This window comes from Brienomyrus brachyistius, unplaced genomic scaffold, assembly GCF_023856365.1.
Source record: "Brienomyrus brachyistius isolate T26 unplaced genomic scaffold, BBRACH_0.4 scaffold76, whole genome shotgun sequence".
Taxonomy (NCBI): domain Eukaryota; kingdom Metazoa; phylum Chordata; class Actinopteri; order Osteoglossiformes; family Mormyridae; genus Brienomyrus; species Brienomyrus brachyistius.
Window position 1 is genome coordinate 747,322 of NW_026042351.1, and position 19,420 is coordinate 766,741.

Below are 19,420 nucleotides of genomic sequence, written 5' to 3' on the forward strand. Positions count from 1 at the left end.
TCGCTATCGCTGGAAACAGGCTCTGTCTCCATATTCTGAGTAAGGGAGAGAAACATTGTACTGTGTGTCCGAAAAGCGGCATTAAGAGCTTGATTAATAAACATTTTCAAACATGGTATAACAGTTATAAAACAACAGAAAAACAAAATAAAAAACAAAACAAAAGGTAGGCACATTTTCATCAGTATGGACCACCATGTTCCTGTAACAAACCAGTCCAGCCAGGAGGACTGCGGTTGACTGTCCATGGTCATCACTTCATGCAGACTGAATGATTATATGTGGTTGGGTCTTGATATATTAGGACAGAAAAGGGGAATGATACATTGGTTTTAGTTACGGTGAAATCCACCCAAAAGTCTTGGAGACATGTGCCGTTTTGGAACCCAGGGTCATCTGGGTATATTCCTGTGGCATCTTGCACAACAGTTTTTACGGTTATATTACCTGACCCATTAGTGGTGATATTAACATAGTCTCCATCTACGGAAAATATAAGTGAAACAATACTTTGGTACCCTATACCTGCAAAAGATGCAGCACATTTGGCCTGGGACATATTCATGAGTTTTCCATATACAGTGGGTCCTTCACTATGAGTAGGCATCACAGAACAAACATAGCAATTCGTCACATTTTTTGCTGTTACAGTGTCATGTACATATCGATACCAGTAGTTCTTCATGAACGGGTGTGAATGGTCAGCAGGCAACGGGCGCAGATGGAAGTCGTCATGGGTCCATCGCCGTAGGTGTTGCAATGGAGCTAGTGGGAGCAAGGACAACCATACAAGTCCAACAACAAGAATGACCCCTAGAGTCACCTTACCACATCCCCACCCCGTCAGAGCCATCCTAATAGAGTGCAGTTCAGTTGTTTTCTTCACCGGGTTGAGACAGCAGCACCCTATTGGTTACTGTGCCTTTGTAGCGGACTTCCACTGCTACTCTGTCGCTGAGGCCTCTGATAAGGGCTTGATGGGTTTACAGTGACTTTTGTGTATCCAGGAAGGTCGTTCTGCTATTTTCACAGCTGTTGGTGTTGTGAGGAGGACTTGATAAGGACCGTCCCACCGAGGTGTGCTCCACTCCTTCCGCAACAGGACCTTGACCAGGATCCAATCCCCTGGCTGCAAGTTATCCTGTTGGTTAGAAACAGAATTTACTGGCAGACTACTGGGGCTATGTTTTTGTTGTGATGATAGCAACTTTCGCATCCAATTAGCCAATGTATTTTCTCTGTCCGCTTTCCCTATATCACTCATTTCGGTTGCTAGGGGAAACGGCCTTCCGTACACTATCTCAAAAGGTGTTAATCCTGCAGGAATGGGAGTTATTCTCATCCACAATTTTACTAGAGACAAACATTCTGGCCACGGCCTTTTTGTCTCTTCCATTGTTTTTCTGAGCCTTGTTTTAATAGTGCCGTTAGTTCTCTCCACTAAGCCTGCACTCTGAGGGTGATAAGCACAATGATTCTTAAGCGTAAAACCTAATGCTTGTGAACAAAGGGACATGGTCTGATTTACAAAATGAGTCCCATTGTCTGATCTTATAATATGAGGTATGCCATAAGTAGGGAAATAATGGCCTACCAAACATTTTGCAACAGTCATTGCATCACAGTGCTTTACAGGGTATATTTCTACCCACTTAGAAAAGGTGTCTATAATGACTAGACAGTACTTCTTCCCTTGTGACCAAGATAATTCAATAAAATCCATATGTACAACTTGAAACGGGTACTCAGCTACAGGGAACTGGCCACGTTTTGGTCTCATGTTACCCTGTGCATTATGTTTACAGCAAATTAAGCATGTTCTACAAAATTGCTTTGCATAATCAGAAAAATTTATAGCATAAAAGTATTGCTGGATAATATGTACCATCCCTCCTGTTGAGACATGAGTATTTCCATGGCTCACTAAGGCAGCTGTTTTGTATAAGTTTTTTGGTAGGATGGGCTTGTCATTCATATAGTAAACTTTCCCTTGCTGTATTGCTCCTCTCTTGATCCAACTCTGTATTTCTGTTTTAGGAGCATGAATCTGTGCATCACACAGCACATCACTATCTATGAAAAGAATGTCTGCCACTGATAAGGTGGGCTGTTTCAGGGCCGCTTCTTTGGCAGTTTTATCTGCAAAGTTGTTTCCTTTAGCTATTGTGGAAGCATCGGTTTGGTGTGCTTTACATTTGCACAGTGCAAGGGGAGTCGGTAATTGTACAACATCTAATAATCTAAGTAGTAAGTTTGTGTGAGTTAGAGACGTTCCCTGCGATGTTTTAAAACCTCTATTTTTCCACACTCTTGCATGGTGATGAACAGCTCCAAACACATATTGACTATCAGTGTATATAGTAAGTGACTTATTTTTGAATAGCTCGCATGCCCTAATTACAGCATAGAGTTCAGCCGCTTGTGCTGAACAAGCAGGTGGGAGTGCATTGGCCTCTAACACTTCAGTGGACGTAACTACAGCATACCCGACCTTATTTTTTCCCATATCATTTTTTGATGCTGATCCATCTACATAAACAACCATTGAATCTGATATTGGGGTCTGTAAAATATCTGCTCTGGGTTTTGTTTGCTCTTCCACAACTGCTTTGCACGAATGTGGCTCTCCATCTTCCGTTGTCGGAAGAAGGGTGCTAGGGTTAAGAGGACCACATCGCTGTATAGTAATGTTTGACTGTGAAAGCAGGAGTGAGACTAAGGTCAGATGTCTAGCATGTGTGAGGAACAGAAGCGGCGTCTGCAGTAAAACTAATGAAACTGAATGTGGCACCTTCAGGGTGAGTGGGTGACACAACACTAATTCTGCTGATAATTTTACTGCTTCTGCAGCAGCTGCACATGCTTGCAAACATTGTGGAAAACCAGCTGCTACTGCATCTAATCATTTAGAATAGAATGCTAGTGGTCTTTCCTTTGTCCCGAACGGCTGTGTTAATACCGCTTTCATATAACCTTGATTTGCATCAACACATAAGGTAAATGGTTGTTGATAATCTGGTAAGGCAAGTATCACATTTGTTTGTAGCATCATTTTTAAGTTTGTGAATGCCAATTCTCCTTCTTTTGTCCACTGAATTTTATCTTTTAAGGCCATGTCTTTCCCATAAATTAAGGTTTGCAGAGGTTGAACGAGTGCGGCATAATCAGGTAGCCATTCTCTGCAATAATTACAAAGTCCTAAGAAGGACATCATTTGCTGTTTAGTCTTTGGCTTTGGTGCCTCTTGTATTGCCTGTTTTCTAGTTTCTAATAATGATCGACCTTGTTGGGAGAGTTTATGTCCAAGATATATAACTTCCTCCCTGCAATATTGTAATTTTTGTTTTGATGCTTTATGTCCTGTATCATATAAATGCTGTAACACCAACAGTGTGGCTTCCTTACAATGCTGTTTTGTATCTGAAGCAATTAATATATCATCTACATACAGTAGCACTTGACTATGGGATGGTATTTTACAGGTACTCATAGAATATCTAAGGGCCATGGTATATACATGTGGACTTTCAGAGAATCCCTGAGGGAGTCTAGTATATGTGTATTTTTTTCCCTTATAGGTGAAACCAAATAAATGTTGAGAATCAGAGTGCAATGGTACTGAGAAAAATGCATTACTGAGATCAACTACTGAGAAGTAACTTTTATCAGGGGTTAATGAGTTGAGCAATAAGTGTGGGTTGGGCACGTCTGGTGCTGCGTGTTGCACTATGTTATTAACTGGTCTTAAATCCTGCACCATGCGCCATTTCCCTGTATGTCCCTTCTGGACAGGGAAGATAGGAGTATTGCAAGTGGCCTCAGGAGCCTCTCGCAATATTCCTGATGCCAACATATCCTGCACTACAGGGGCTATACCTTTCTCTGCCTCAGGTTTTAACGGGTATTATCTAACTACCGGGCGGTGTTCTGATTTCACAATTACTTTGTATGGTGGGAACCCCTTTACCAGTCCTACATCAGTGGGGGAGGACGACCACAACCCTTCCGGGAGGCGATCTAGATCTGGACATGATCCCCCCTCCAGAACAGAAAAAATTTGTCAGGTTGGGTCCTGCAAGTGTGTGGTGAGAGTGGTTTGAACTCTCCATCCCAAAGGGAACCGCCACACATTGTGTTTTTTGTCATAGCTCCAACAGGAGCCAGGTACGGGTTGGTAGTCATTGTAACTGTGCATGGAATCTCGTAAGAACATCTCTACGTCCCTCCACTGCATCTGAGGTGGTTTTGATAGAGATACGTGTGGTGTTTCCCCTCTGAACACAGCCTGTTGTTTATTAGATAAGATGACTGAGGCAGCAGAAAAGCCAGTAGTGGAGTTAACATACAAATGTTGTAAGGTAATACAAGTGTCTTGGAGGGCATGAAACGTTTTGTCATAGGCATAATCTGGTCCTGGGGTGCCTTTGTACCACATAGTGACGTGTAAGGCATCGTCAGGCATGAACTGGGTTTGTTTAGGGGACTGCTTTTCTCTAGTTTTTCGCAACAATTCTCGTGTCTGTGCAGTTCCCCCTAGGTCCAGTGACCAGTAATATTGTGGTGCTCCGGTTCCTTGCACAACATAGGCTTCCTCATTTATGATTGCTTTCATGCCAGAGTTTGTGGCAACTACACTAATGCCCATCTGTACCATAAGGTCACGGCCTAACAGATTGACAGGGCAAGAAGGGCTTATTAACACTTGTGCTTGACATTCAATCCCAGTTTCCTTATCTTTCACTGCAACTGGGTTTGTTAGCTGATGACTGTCTGTTTGGCCTCCTGCTGTTTTTATATTTATGACAGATGAGGAGTGTCACGCTCGATCGCGGGCAGAGCGGCGATCGTGCGGGCGAGCAGGCAGAAACGGGCAGACAAGCCGTAATCAGGGCAAACAAGGGGTTTATTCCGAGTAACGGGGCAGGGAACAGAAGACGCCAACTAAAATCAATGACAGACACGGGTTAGTACAAATCAGGAACTTAAATACATGAAACAAGGCAGCAGGAAACAAGACACGACTGGGCACGATCAGGAAATCACACGTGGGTAATTAGGGGGCGTGGCACACACGAGGAGCGGACGGAGCGGGCGTCACAGAACCCCCCCCCCAAAGGCGCGCTACACCGGGCGTGCCAAGGAAGGGGGCGACGGACGGGACGAGGCAGAACAGGACCTGAAAGACAAGAGCAAAAAAAAAATTCAACGGGGAACAGGGAACAAGACAGACAGGCAAAACAGACAAAGAGGCAGGAGCCAGGACAGGACACCACACAAGACAGGAAAGGCCGACAGACAGACCAGGAAGGGAGAAACAGAGGGAACAGGCGGAACAAAAGGAGCGGGAGTGACGGGAGGGAACGACGGGAAACCAGGAACAGAGCGGGGCAGAACAAAGGCAGGAGGAGGAACAAAGACAGGCGGGACAGAGACAGGAAAGAAGGGAGAGAAGGAGGAGGAAGGAAGGGGAGCCCGAGGGAGCCCCAGCGGGCGACGGGAGGCAGCCGGAGGGGCCGCAGGCGGCCGGGAGGCCGGAGCCGGAGGGGACCTCGGAGGGGCCGAGGAGGCAGGGCGAGGGACCCGCGGAGGGGCCAGGGAGGAAGCAGGAGGGAGCACCGGGGAAGGGGACGAGGGAGCAGGAGGGGACCACGGCGAAGGCCCGGAGGAGGGGGGAGCCGCAGCAGGCGGCGACGTCCGGTGGAGGGCCGGAGGTAGGGGCCCCGCAGGCAACCGACCAGGCTCTGGAGAGGGGAGCGAGGCGGGGCGACGAGGCCTCGGAGGGGGACCCGCAGGCGACAGCCGACCCGGAGGGCCAGGAACCGCAGGCGCCAACCGAGCCAGAGCGCAGGCGAGGGAGGGCGAGCCAGGGGGCAGGGCGGGCGGGACCCCAGCCCTGCGTCTGTGTCCCCTTCCCCTGCGGGACACAGACAGGCCGACCCTAGTTCGGGGTCGATGTCGCCGGGGCGAAGGACAAGGGGTTGCAAGTTCTGTCCCCGAGGGGTCCCATTCCAGCTCCTCCACGTCCGAAGAGGGAGGAGCCAAGATGGAGTTGTCCGGGACCACCTCGGGGACTAGGACAGGGACTGGAGCTGCTGCAGGCGGAGGGGGCGCCTCTGGAGCTGCTGCAGGCAGAGGGGGCGCCTCTGGAGCTGCTGCAGGCGGAGGGGGCGCCTCTGGAGCTGCTGCAGGCGGAGGGGGCGCCTCTGGAGCTGCTGCAGGCGGAGGGGGCGCCGGGACAGGAACAGGAGCGCGGACAGGAACAGGAGCGCGGTCAGGAACAGGAGCGCGGTCAGGAACAGGAGCGCGGTCAGGAACAGGAGCTGGCTGCAGTGGGGGCGCCTGCCCGGGAGCTGCAGCAGGTGGCTGCAGTGGGGGCGCCTGCCCGGGAGCTGCAGCAGGCGGCTGCAGTGGGGGCGCCTGCCCGGGAGCTGCAGCAGGCGGCTGCAGTGGGGGCGCCTCTGCAGGAACTGGAGCGCGGTCAGGAACTGGAGGTGGCTGCAGTGGGGGTGCCGGCCCGGGAGCTGCAGCAGGCGGCTGCAGTGGGGGCGCCTGCCCGGGAGCTGCAGCAGGCGGCTGCAGTGGGGGCGCCTGCCCGGGAGCTGCAGCAGGCGGCTGCAGTGGGGGAGCCTCTGCAGGAACTGGAGCGCGGTCAGGAACTGGAGGTGGCTGCAGTGGGGGCGCCGGCCCGGGAGCTGCAGCAGGCGGCTGCAGAGGGGGCGCCTGCCCGGGAGCTGCAGCAGGCGGCTGCAGAGGGGGCGCCTGCCCGGGAGCTGCAGCAGGCGGCTGCAGAGGGGGCGCCTGCCCGGGAGCTGCAGCAGGCGGCTGCAGTGGGGGCGCCTGCCTGGGAACTGCAGCGGGAAGAGGGAGCTGCGCAGGCATGGGAACCGCAGGCAGTGGCGGCTGCACCTGCGCTGAGTCCGCGGGCGGCGGCGGCTGCATCGGAGCGGGGTCCGCTGGCAGTAACGGAGGGAGCTCCTCCGTACCGGCGATCTCCGGTCTCTTCCTCCTCCTCCGGCGCCTGGCGGTGGCGGGAGGCGGCGTGACGTCCGTGAAAACGGACGGCGAGAAAACGAACTCCGGCTCCGGGTAAGGATAGAAGGACTCTTCTTCCTCGTCCGTACTCGAGGGCCAGTACCTCCACACGGAGTACGGGTCCCGTGGGGTCGGTCCTCGGGCTGGAGTCCGGACGGGCTTCTCCGCGTCCGGAGACGGCCACATCCGGGAGAGCGAGCAGGCTCCGAGACTGATAGTCTCCTGCGGGACTCTCCTCTGCCTCCGCTTCGTCTTTTGTGGGTTTGTCATTCTGTCACGCTCGATCGCGGGCAGAGCGGCGATCGTGCGGGCGAGCAGGCAGAAACGGGCAGACAAGCCGTAATCAGGGCAAACAAGGGGTTTATTCCGAGTAACGGGGCAGGGAACAGAAGACGCCAACTAACATCAATGACAGACACGGGTTAGTACAAATCAGGAACTTAAATACATGAAACAAGGCAGCAGGAAACAAGACACGACTGGGCACGATCAGGAAATCACACGTGGGTAATTAGGGGGCGTGGCACACACGAGGAGCGGACGGAGCGGGCGTCACAAGGAGTATGTGACTTCAGGAGGACTGGAGGTTAGGACAGTCCTACAGGCTCCAGTATCACACAGGCATTCGTATACTTTGCCATTTATGATTAATTTCCGACTTGGCAAAGTTCCCCACTGCCTTTCTGCTAATAGCTGACATACTGCTTGCAAATCTATTTCCTCATCCAGGAGGTCTTGTAAGGTAACCTCCGTTTCTTCCCTTAAAATGACCTCTGTTTCACCTCGGATAGTGTCGGCAACAGGGGTCTCCGAGGAGGGTCATTGGTCATTTTCGGTGGAGTTTGGATTAAATGGTCGCTTCCCTGACCTGCAGTCCCTGCTTAAATGTCCAGGTTTCCCGCATGTCTAACACTCTGTTTCCTGTGAAAACCCTCCTGTTTGTTTATTTCTAAATCTTCCTCGGCCTCTAAATCTTCCTCTTCCTCTACCTCTGAATCCCCCGCGTCCCCGAGGGTTCGTTTGCACTAGCGCTACCACGTCAGAGGCGCTGAATATTGTATCTGTCTTTTGCTGTTTCTGCGCTTTCTGTGCGTGTTGGGCATATTCTAAGGCTTGTTGGACTGAGCCAGTATTCTGATGTACCCAATGTTTGTCGAGATATTTTCGCAATTCAGGCTTTAGGCCTGCGACAAAAGCTCGTTTTAATTGTTGCTGATACACTCCTCCGTCTTCCTCGTCGTGAGGAATTCCTGAATTTCCCCTGAACACCACTCGCATCCTATCCATAAAATCCTCTGGTTCCTCTCCATGTTTTTGTTTGCACTGCGCTATTCGCCCATAATCTGCACGTCTCACGAAGACTGTGTCTATCCTCTCTCGCAGGTGTTGTAATGCTTGTATGAGTTCCTGCGAGTTATGTGCTAAGGGCTGATTATTGGCACCGTGTCCAGTGAAGTCGCCTGCCACACGTCCCCATTTATGGGTAAACAACTGTCTTAGGCATCGGTACATTTCCCTGCCGTTCAAATGAAAACTACTTTGTAATTCTAGGATGGCAGTCCAAAACTCGGGTACCCCTTCTTCAATCGGGGGTATTCCTTTTAAAGCCGCTGTTCTATCCTCAGCGGTCCAGGGTCTATATACTAACATAGTTTCGGGTCCTGCATTATTTGGCCCTCGATTTGGGTTTGCCACTTCTACGAGGGGACACTGCCATTCTACCTCCTCTTGTTCTGTGTTATTTTTTGGATGCCATTGTACTTTAGCTGTGGCCAAATCTTTTACAGGATATAGAGAGGGATCAGACCCTCGAGTTAACATGCGAGATGGTTCCACCCCCCCCCCCCCTGCTTCTTGTCTATCTGTGGCTGGAACCAGCGCCGGTGCAGGCACCGGAATTTGTGGGGGCGGTGGAGGAGCTGGAGGGGCAGAAGGTCTTGCTGCCGTTTCTTCGTCTAGTGTGATTAAAGCCACCTGCAGTTTTTTCTCCTTATTTCCCTTTTTCTGTTGTCTCTTATTATCTCTTAGTTTACTCTGTTCTAACCATGCATCAGAGAAAACGTATTCCTTTTTTCTATCTTGGCCTTTTTTATTATTGGTAGTCTGTAACATCTCCAGTTTTAAGTTTCCCTGTAACTTTAATATGTCTGGAGTATGGAGTTTTCCTTCAAACCCATGTTTTTTCCTTCATCTCTGACTACTTATTTGTCCTGATCCTGGTTTATATCCTTCCATAAACTTCTCATCTCCCTCTAGTTTGATTTGTTTACTCAGATTTTTTCCCATTGTTACCTTTTATTGAATACACTACAAAACATAAAAAATCCTAAAAGCAAGTCCCTGGCATGAGACCTCAGGAGGACACCAACACGGCCTTCTACTGCTCACTATTAGAGCAGCGGTGTTAGTTTTCAGGGATGAAACCCGTCCTTTATCCTTCAGTCACCAGTATGTTGTTGCTTTTAGGGTGGATCGTGTAGGTTAGTCTAAAACCTGTAAGGACACATCCACATAGAACGCCGTACACTCTCTCCCACAACGCCTACTTTCGCTCCCGCTTAATTTCGGCTAAGCTTAACCACATGCATGCCTTGGCCACCTACTCACTTAGGTGCCGTATGTCTCACTTGGCCACCTATTCACTTAGGTGCCGTGTTTCTCACCTATGTAGTGTGCTCTCTGTTCCGTCACCGAGGTCCTTCAGACATCACCAGACGTCGAGCGCAGTTCTAACCACCGGCCTGATGACGAATTCACATCACAGGTCTTTCTTGCACCCGTCTTCGAGTGACTGCCGGCAGTTTTCGGTGTCGCTTCTCTCGGCGTACTGGAGACGTCTTCGGGGTTCCTCGGATCCGGCTCGAAGGACCAAATTCTATGTTGGGGAAAGCGCCCGGCGTTTCCACCCCAACTCCACCTTTTATTGAGACAACACACTTTATAGTTTTTACTTGCAAGGGTACCCACACTCTCTGCAATGAAAACTACAGCAGAATGTGTCACAAAGGGTGGTTCCCCTTGACTCCTTTATTTATAGTCAGTGGGAGGCGCAAGAGTCATGCAGAATAGGGAGGTGAGAGAAAGTTCTGGTTTTGCTAAGGTGGGAATGCTATTATTAATATAATCTAAAGTATGAGGCTAGGGGAAAAAAAATAATATATATACATATTTACATTCATTGCTGATCATACAGGAGTGATAACAAAATGATTAATAACAGTTTTTTCAACCTAACAGTGGGGGTGGCAAGGCTGCCTGGGCGACTGCCCGTTCTGTCTGACGGGGGCAAAACCAGACCTTTTCAGTGGGGTGGGGGTGGCAAGGCTGCCTGGGCACCTGCCCGTTCTGTCTGACGGGGGCAAAACCAGACCGTTTTCAGTGGGGTGGGGGTGGTAAGGCTGCCTGGGCACCTGCCCGTTCTGTCTGACGGGGGCAAAACCAGACCGTTTTCAGTGGGGTGGGGGTGGTAAGGCTGCCTGGGCACCTGCCCGTTCTGTCTGACGGGGGCAAAACCAGACCTTTTATAGTGGGGTGGGGGTGGAAAGGCTGCCTGGGCAACTGCCCGTTCTGTCTGACGGGGGAGCAACCAGGTCTTTTACAGTGTGGTGGGGGGGGGGGGGGGTAAGGGACCCGGGGCACCTGCCCGTTCTGTCTGACGGGGGCAAAACCAGACCGTTTTCAGTGGGGTGGGGGTGGCAAGGCTGCCTGGGCACCTGCCCGTTCTGTCTGACGGTGTAAAACCAGACCGTTTTCAGTGGGGTGGGGGTGGCAAGGCTGCCTGGGCACCTGCCCGTTCTGTCTGACGGGGTAAAACCAGACCATTTCAGTGGGGTGGGGGTGGAAATGTTGCCTGAGCACCTGCCCGTTCTGTCTGACGGGGGCAAAACCAGACCGTTTTCAGTGGGGTGGGGGTGGAAATGTTGCCTGAGCACCTGCCCATTCTGTCAGACGGGGGCAAAAGCAGACCGTTTTCAGTGGGGTGGGGGTGGCAAGGCTGCCTGGGCAACTGCCCGTTCTGTCTGACGGGGGGGGCAACCAGGTCTTTTACAGTGTTGTGGGGGGGGGGGGGGGGGGGTAAGGGACCCTGGGCACATGCCTGCTCTGTCTGACGGGGGCATAACCAGACCTTTTACAGTGAGGTGGGGGTGGCAAGGGTATTTGGGCACCTGCCTGTTCTGTCTGACGGGGGCAAAAGCAGACCGTTTTCAGTGGGGTGGGGGTGGCAAGGCTGCCTGGGCACCTGCCCGTTCTGTCTGACGGGGGCAAAACCAGACCTTTTACAGTGAGGTGGGGGTGGCAAGGGTATTTGGGCACCTGCCCGTCCTGTCTGACGGGGGCATAACCAGACCTTTTCAGTGGGGTGGGGGTGGCAAGGCTGCCTGGGCACCTGACCGTTCTGTCTGACGGGGGCATAACCAGACCTTTTCAGTGGGGGGGGGGGTGGCAAGGCTGCCTGGGCACCTGTCCGTTTTGCCTGATGGGGGCATAACCAGACCTTTTACAGTGGGGTGGGGGTGGCAAGGCTGCCTGGGCAACTGACCGTTCTGTCTGACGGGGGCATAACCAGACCTTTTCAATGGGGTGGGGGTGGCAAGGCTGCCTGGGCACCTGCCCGTTTTGTCTGACGGGGGCATAACCAGACCTTTTACAGTGGGGTGGGGGTGGCAAGGCTGCCTGGGCACCTGCCCGTTTTGTCTGACGGGGGCATAACCAGACCTTTTACAGTGGGGTGGGGGTGGCAAGGCTGCCTGGGCACCTGCCCATTCTGTCAGACGGGGGGGCAACCAGGTCTTTTACAGTGTGGTGGGGGTGGCAAGGCTGCCTGGGCACCTGCCCGTTCTGTCTGACGGGGGCAAAACCAGACCTTTTCAGTGGGGTGGGGGTGGCAAGGCTGCCTGGGCAACTGCCCGTTCTGTTTGACGGGGGCAAAACCAGACCGTTTTCATTGGGGTGGGGGTGGCAAGGCTGTCTGGGCACCTGACCGTTCTGTCTGACGGGGGCATAACCAGACCTTTTCAGTGGGGTGGGGGTGGAAATGTTGCCTGAGCACCTGCCCATTCTGTCAGACGGGGGGGCAACCAGGTCTTTTACAGTGTGGGGGGGGGGGGGGTGAGGGACCCTGGGCACATGCCCGTTCTGTTTGACGGGGGCAAAACCAAACCTTTTACAGTGGGGTGGGGGTGGTAAGGGTGTCTGAGCACCTGCCCATTCTGTCAGACGGGGGGGCAACCAGGTCTTTTACAGTGTGGTGGGGGGGGGGGGTAAGGGACCCTGGGCACATGCCCGTTCTGTCTGACGGGGGCATAACCAAACCTTTTACAGTGGGGTGGGGGTGGTAAGGGTGTTTGGGCACCTGCCCGTTCTGTCTGACAGGGGCAAAACCAGACCTTTTACAGTGAGGTGGGGGTGGCAACGGTGTTTGGGTACCTGCCTATTCTGTCCGACGGGGGAGTAACCAGACCTTTTACAGTGGGGTGGGGGTGGCAAGGCTGCCTGGGCACCCGCCTGTTCTGTCCAACGGGGGAGCAAGCAGACTTATTACTGGAGGGTGGGGGTGGCAAAGGTGTTAATTATTTAATAAAACAAATTTCTTTATTTATTGAAATATATTAATAACAATTTTATTTACTTTAATCCACTGAAGCAGGACAGTTACAGGACATAATTAGATTTTCCAGTTTTTTTTCAGTCTGTTATGTCTCTAGTTAAATGATTATTATACATTGATTGATTGTCATTGTGTTCGTTATGTTCAGCTGCAGTAATACAGTGAATTTAACTTAATCCAGCAGACTGTGGTTTCATTATGTTACTCAGTTATGCTTTGGGTGACGCTGAAGCAGGACATTAATAGGACAGAACAGAAAGCCTTTGTCATTGTATAGGGAGGAAATACAGTAAATGGACATAAATATACAATATATAAAATGTACATATACAGGAGAAGGGGATAGCCCCCCCCCCCCCCCAATCAGGATTACATTTAATTACATTTTAGTCAGAGAGAGAAACTATTAAAACTATATTTTTCATGCTATTCAGCTCACTGAACACAGTCATTTATTTTTTGTCAAACATACAGTCCTGTGCAAAAGTCTTAGGCAGTCCAAAGAAATGTTTAAAGCTGTTTATCTGGGTAGCAAGTGCACTTTGGCTTAGAACAAAAAACACAATTTAACATTAGAACGTGTGCAAATTAAGAGTAACACAATAAAAACTAGTAATAATTTCTTCTGTTTCCTAAAAAGTTACTGATATCTAGTTGGATGGCTAGATGAACACCGCTTCAGTTCCCAAACTTCTCCTCAGGGGCACCTCAGCCGTTCCACGATTTTGTTAAATTTCACCAACAGCTCAATTAAATAATTAAATATATTGGTTTAAAAAGTCAGTGAGAGACTGACTAGATGTATGACGTCTGCCAGTGGCCAAGTCAAAAAATACATGGCTGCACTGGACGGTCGCTGCAAATACTAGGATGATTTTAGCAGAGGTTCTGAAATGGCGAAGCTGACACACTTTGACAGGCATCATATCATAGTTTTACACCAACAGGAGGATAATCTAAATATCATTTTCTTTGCCTGCCTAAGACTTTTGCACAGTTCTGTACATTTCAGAGTGAAAAGGATTATAAAGGTTAAAAAGCAGAGATTTTACCCTTTTGCCAGGAGAACCAGCAACACGTCACAGTGACACTGAGGAGTTTCTATAAACCCGAAACCCTGGATAGAGGGACTCAGTGAATGAGGAGGTGAGTCTGTGCAGGGGGGTCAGTCCATCAGAGGAGACTCTGTAGAAGGACAGAGCACCAGCCCCCCAGTCCAGATACACTCCTACTCTGCGGGAGCCTGAGGGCTGTATGGGTAAGAGAGTCTGTTTATTATTGTGCCGGACAGAGTAACTGTCAGTATAACAGTACAGTCACCATAACTTGTCATTGTATCCAAGCCGACAGTCCCTCCCTCCTTCCCTCCTGATCCCTTTATAAGTCACTCCTATCCAGGCTTCATCTCCATCCCACTCAGCCTCCCAGTAACAGCGGCCAGTCAGACTCTCTCTGCACAGAACTTGTTCCCACCAGTCAAATCTCTCTGGATGATCAGGATATGGCTGCGGCACTGCCCCCCATGTCACCTTCCTGTTCCCCCCTGACAGAGACAGGCGTCTGTTTGCAGTGTTGGGGTCCAGCGTCAGCTGGCAGGAGTCTGTAGGCAGGAGGAAGAATTATTAATCCCATCAGGCCGCCTGTACTTTATGTTTCTGTACGATATAAAAACAGCACAGCTTCCCCTAACGAAGCGGGAACTGAAGTTTATGAAACATAAAGCGGGCGCGCGACGGCGGCGGGAAGAGCCGCCAAAATGGGGCGCGAGCTAAACTAACAGCTTAATTAATTTAATTAAAAAATGACAAAGCAGCGACATTCATCAGACATATTCATCACAAGCATATTTACCACAAAACGGCACCAGAGATCAATACTAAAGTCAGTGTCTTTCCTTCAAACCGCTAATTCCGGCGCATCCGGCTCGAAAATGGCCATCAATAACAGAATATTTAAGTAATATTATTACACGTTTAAAGTGATATTTAATAAACATTTGGATCTGGATTCTGATATAAACGATAATTCCGGCACAGATCGTGCGCGCATCATAAAAAACAGGAAGGTTTTCATTAATTCAGAAAAATATTGCTCTGAAAAACGGGATTATTATCTCATTAATTCTGAAAAACAGAATTAATTTCCCCCAGATGAATGCAATACGCTTCCATAGAGAACCGCTTACCGCGCGCGTGACTGTAGATGCTGCGCCGCTGCCGCCAGGCGTGAGCCCCACATCTCGCGCACGCACGCGGCCGCTCTAATCTGTTAACATGGGCGCCGAAATGAAATTTGATATTTTCCGTCGCACATCCAGTGTGTCCTGGGCGCTAATTTCTTTTAGCACCGTGGATCAGGAGAACTTTTTAATATTCACGAGTGAAGCCCTACACGATTGGCTGGCTGATTAATATTTATGAGAGGGGCACTACCTCATTGGCCAGTTAACATCGACTTGTGCTGCCTGTTTCTTCTACCTAAAGCAGGGGTGTCCAAATCCAGTCCTGGGGGGCCGGTGCCCTGTGTAGCAAAGTTCTTTCCCTGTTCCACCATAAATAATTCAGCTCAAGAGCTGTGTGGTTATTAGCACAAGGAGATGAATCAGGTGTGTTAAATGAGGGGAAACCCAAAAATGTGCAGGACTCTGGCCCTCCAGGACTGGATTTGGGCTCCCCTGGTTTAAGGGATTCAGTGACCAATCAGTAATATTCTCTCATGAATTTTAAGGAATGTTCCAGAACCACCTTGTAAAAATGCAAATTCACATTTTGCACTTGAGGAGAGAGTCCGGTCTCACTGCCTACAGGTGCCTCCTTAGGACAATACTAACGAATCTCTCACAGAAAACACATACACTCACGGCATCCGCAAAAAGAACAAATGCAAAGGATTCTTTTTTTGTGAAATTAAATATGTATAACTAATTCAGAATATATTTAACCATCCTACACTCCCACACAAACACGAAGATAATACAAGCAGCTATAAAGCATTTGCAAAAAATATTTTAAAAACCGATTAAATTAATTGATAGTGTTTTGGTGATGATTTTGATTTTTTGTTTCGCGTTTGGATGTTTGTCTAAAATGACATGAAACTCACCTAAACACAAACATGGAAATCCATCTACACACAGTGCAAAAAGCCACTCATCACAACAATTGTGTGAATACAACCATAACATACAGTAGTATTCATTGTATTATTAATAAAAACATGCAAAGACACTTACATTTCTGTAAGCCTGGTCTGGTCCTGCACTCTCCACCGTGATCCACACTACAGGAGAAGCAGAATGACATAGTACTGCTGTATCCATTTATTTATTGGTGCCTCTTCTTCACATACATGCATAAGTATCTGTAGCGTGTCAGACACACACTCTGTACTCACTGCAGCTTCTCCAGTTTACAGCTGGGATCCTCCAGTACAGCAGAGAGCAGCTTCACTCCTGAGTCTCCTGGGTGATTGTAGCTCAGGTCCAGCTCTCTCAGGTGTGAGGGGTTTGACCTCAGAGCTGAAGCCAGGGAAGAACAGCCTTCTTCTGTGACTCTACAGCCTGACAGTCTGCAGAAAGATGGGAAAAAAATCTACAATAAATAAGATCACCTGACCATTACAAGCATTACTTTTAAGCAAAAGTGACTCCTCTAATAAATATTTCAATAATCACGCAAAATTAACATCTTTTGAACATTTTATAAGAACCTATACTTCTCAGAACCAGATCCAGTTGATATAGAATCATTTAAAAATAATCTAGACTTACCCATATTAACCAATGAAACAGCAAATGCCCTTGATGCCAGAGGTGGAGATTTCAGGTCCAGAGAGTACAAATCCAAACCAAGATTTTGTTTCAACCAACCAGATGAATATAAAGAGTCACAGTCACAGAGACTCAACTGGTTTGTTGAAACAAAATCTTGGTCTGGATTTGTACTCCCTGGACCTGAAATCTCCACCTCTGCTTGATGCATCATTAACATCAAAAGAACTCCATAAGGTCCTCAACCAAATGCCTAACAACCAATCGCCAGACCGGATGGTTACCCTGCAGAAATGTATAGGCCATTACAGTGTTATTGAAACCTGATAAAGACCAAACACAACCCTCCAGTTACCGGCCATTACAGTGTTATTGAGACCTGATAAAGACCCAACACAACCCTCCAGTTACCCGCCATTACAGTGTTATTGAGACCTGATAAAGACCCAACACAACCCTCCAGTTACCCGCCACTCTCATTAATGAATAACTTGATGAAATCTGTCTGATCAGGATGGATTATAGTAGGAATGACTGTCTGTAACTGAGTGGCGAGAGCTTTTGTAATGATTTTCAAGACAAGACATGCCTCGGACAACATCCAAAGATTATTTAATTTAGTCCATACTGCTCAGCATACCCATACTAAAACCATGATTACATCATTAGATGCAGAAACGGCATCTGACAGTCAGTTTGACATTCCTCTTTAATACATTGCATAGATTTGGCTTCGGAGAGTCGTTCACCCACTGGGTTAAAATACTGTACACCTCACCCAAAGCTGCAGTGTCACAGATGGGATCACATCACCTGCATTCACACTCCGACGGGGAAGACGGCCTGCATGCCCACTCTCTCCTTCACTGTTTGCCATCTTCATAGAAACAATTGTGGCAGCAATACGACAGAACAGTGAAATAAATGGAATTCATACTAATAACTGTCATGCCCGGCTTGTCCGCTCCTCCTGTGTGCCACGCCCCCTGATTACCCACGTGTTTTCTCCCGATTGTACCCAGCTGTATCCAGTTCATTTGCTCAGTCCTGTCTATTTCAGTCCGTGTCTTACCTGAGTCCTTCGTCCGTCATTGATGTTGTCAATGTCTGTTTCCCGTCCTGCTCCGGTTTCCCCGAATAAACCCCCGTTTTCCCGTATCCCGCTTCGCTGCCTGCTCCTTACCCGCACGATCGCCCGTCTGCTACACCCCGATCGTGACAGAATGACGGACCACAAAAAGAAGCGGAGGAGACGGAGAGTCCCGCAGGGGACGATCCGTCTCGGCGCCTGCTCGCTCTCCAGGCTTTGGCTCCCGACGGAGGACGAGAGGGAGGTACCCGCCCTACCTCCAGCCCGGGGGCCGACCACACGCGACCCCGATCCCGCGTGGAAGTACTGGCTCTCCAGTGAGGACGAGGACGAGGAGCCCTTCCTCTACCCTTACCCGGAGCCGGAAGCCTTTCTTCCGCCATCCGTTTTCACGGACATCGCGCCGCCTCCCGCCACCGCCAGGCGCCAGCGAGGGAGAAGGAGGAGACCGGCGATCGCCAGTACGGAGGACCTCCCTCCGTTGCTGCCGGCGGACTCCGCTCCCGTGCGGCCGCCACTGCCGGCGGACCCCGCTCCCGTGTGGCCGCCGCTGCCTGCGCAGCCGCCTTCGCTACCGCCGCTGCCTGCGCAGCCGCCTTCGCTACCCGCCATTGCCGGCGGACCCCGCTCCCGTGCAGCCGCCGCCGCCTGCGCAGCCGCCTTCGCTGCCCCCTTCGCCTGCTGCAGCTCCCGGGCAGGCGCCCCCACTGCAGCAACCTGCAGCTCCCGGGCAGGCGCCCCCACTGCAGCAACCTGCAGCTCCCGGGCAGGCGCCCCCTCCGCCTGCAGCAGCTCCCGTTCCTGTCCCGGCGCCCCCTCCGCCTGCAGCAGCTCCCGAGGCGCCCCCTCCGCCTGCAGCAGCTCCCGAGGCGCCCCCTCCGCCTGCAGCAGCTCCAAGTCCCTTGGCCCCGGTTCCCGAGGAGGTCCCCGAAGACTCCACCGCAGCTCCTCCCTCTCTGGAGGTGGAGGAGCTGGAATGGGACCCCTCGGGGACAGAACTTGGGACCCCTTGTCCCTCGCCCTGGCGACGTCGACTCTGACCTAAGTTCGGCCTGTCTGTGTCCTGCAGGGGAAGGGGACACAGACGCAGGGTTAGGGTCCCGCCCGCCCTGCCCCCTGGCTCGCCCTGCCTCGCCTGCGCTGGGGCTCAGTTGGCACCTGCGGTTCCTGGCCCTCCGGGTCGGCTGTCGCCTGCGGGTCCTTCTCCGGTGCCTCGTCGCCCTGCCTCGCTCCCCCCTCCGGTGCCTGGTCGGTCGCCGGCGGGCTCCCCGACGGCGGCTCCTCGGTTGCCTGCGGGGCCCCTACCTCCGGCCCTCCACCGGACGTCGCCGCCTGCTGCGGCTCCCCCCTCCTCCGGGCCTTCGCCGTGGGCCCCTCCTGCTCCCTCGTCCCCTTCCCCGGTGCTCCCTCCTGCTCCCTCCCTGGCCCCTCCGCGGGTCCCTCGCCCTGTCTCCTCGGCCCCTTCTCGGTCCCCTCCAGCTCCGGCCTCCCGGCCGTCTGCGGCCCCTCCGGCTGCCGCCCGTCGCCCGCTGGGGCTCCCTCGGGCTCCCCTTTGTTCCCCCGCCTTCTCTCCCTTCTCTCCTGCCCAGGTCCCTCCTTCGTTTGCTTCCCCTTTCTTGGTCCCGCCTGTCTCTGCTCCCCCTCGCTTTGTTCCTCCCGTCTCTGCTCCTCGTCCTCCTCTGTTCCCTTCGTTCCTGGTCCTTTTGTTCCTCCTGTTCCCGCTGTGTCTCCCTTCCTGATCTGTCTCTCTGCCTTCCCGGCCCTTTGTCAGCTCCTGTCTCATGTCCTGTCGCTTGCCCTGTTCTGTGCCTCGGTCCTGTTTCCCGTCTCTCGTTGATGGTTCTGTTTTTTTGCTCCAGGTCCCGGTTCCCGTGTCCCGTCCGTCGCCCCCTTCCTTGGCGCGCCCGGAGAAGCGCGCCTT

At 51.4% G+C, this 19,420-nt stretch overlaps 1 protein-coding gene and 1 long non-coding RNA gene across 26 annotated transcripts in view; one reads left to right on the top strand and one right to left on the bottom strand.

Annotated features, from left to right (window-relative positions):
• Window positions 1–13,795, top strand: part of LOC125726799 (uncharacterized) — a 148,114-nt gene extending 134,319 nt beyond the window's left edge. The window contains exon 3 of the long non-coding RNA XR_007388401.1: window positions 13,672–13,795. This is a non-coding gene — a long non-coding RNA (uncharacterized LOC125726799). The remainder of the gene's footprint in view (window positions 1–13,671) is intronic.
• Window positions 1–19,420, bottom strand: part of LOC125726780 (NACHT, LRR and PYD domains-containing protein 3-like) — a 189,224-nt gene that overhangs the window by 121,218 nt on the left and 48,586 nt on the right. For 24 of the 25 annotated variants that reach the window (XM_049003240.1, XM_049003258.1, XM_049003245.1 and 21 more), the window contains 2 exons: window positions 16,034–16,207; window positions 15,873–15,919 (listed from right to left, as the gene is read on the bottom strand). In XM_049003240.1, the coding sequence (XP_048859197.1) occupies window positions 15,873–15,919; window positions 16,034–16,207 (221 nt within the window). Of the gene's footprint in view, window positions 1–14,169; window positions 14,241–15,872; window positions 15,920–16,033; window positions 16,208–19,420 lie in introns of all 25 variants that reach the window. The other variant, XM_049003237.1, reaches the window with a different exon arrangement.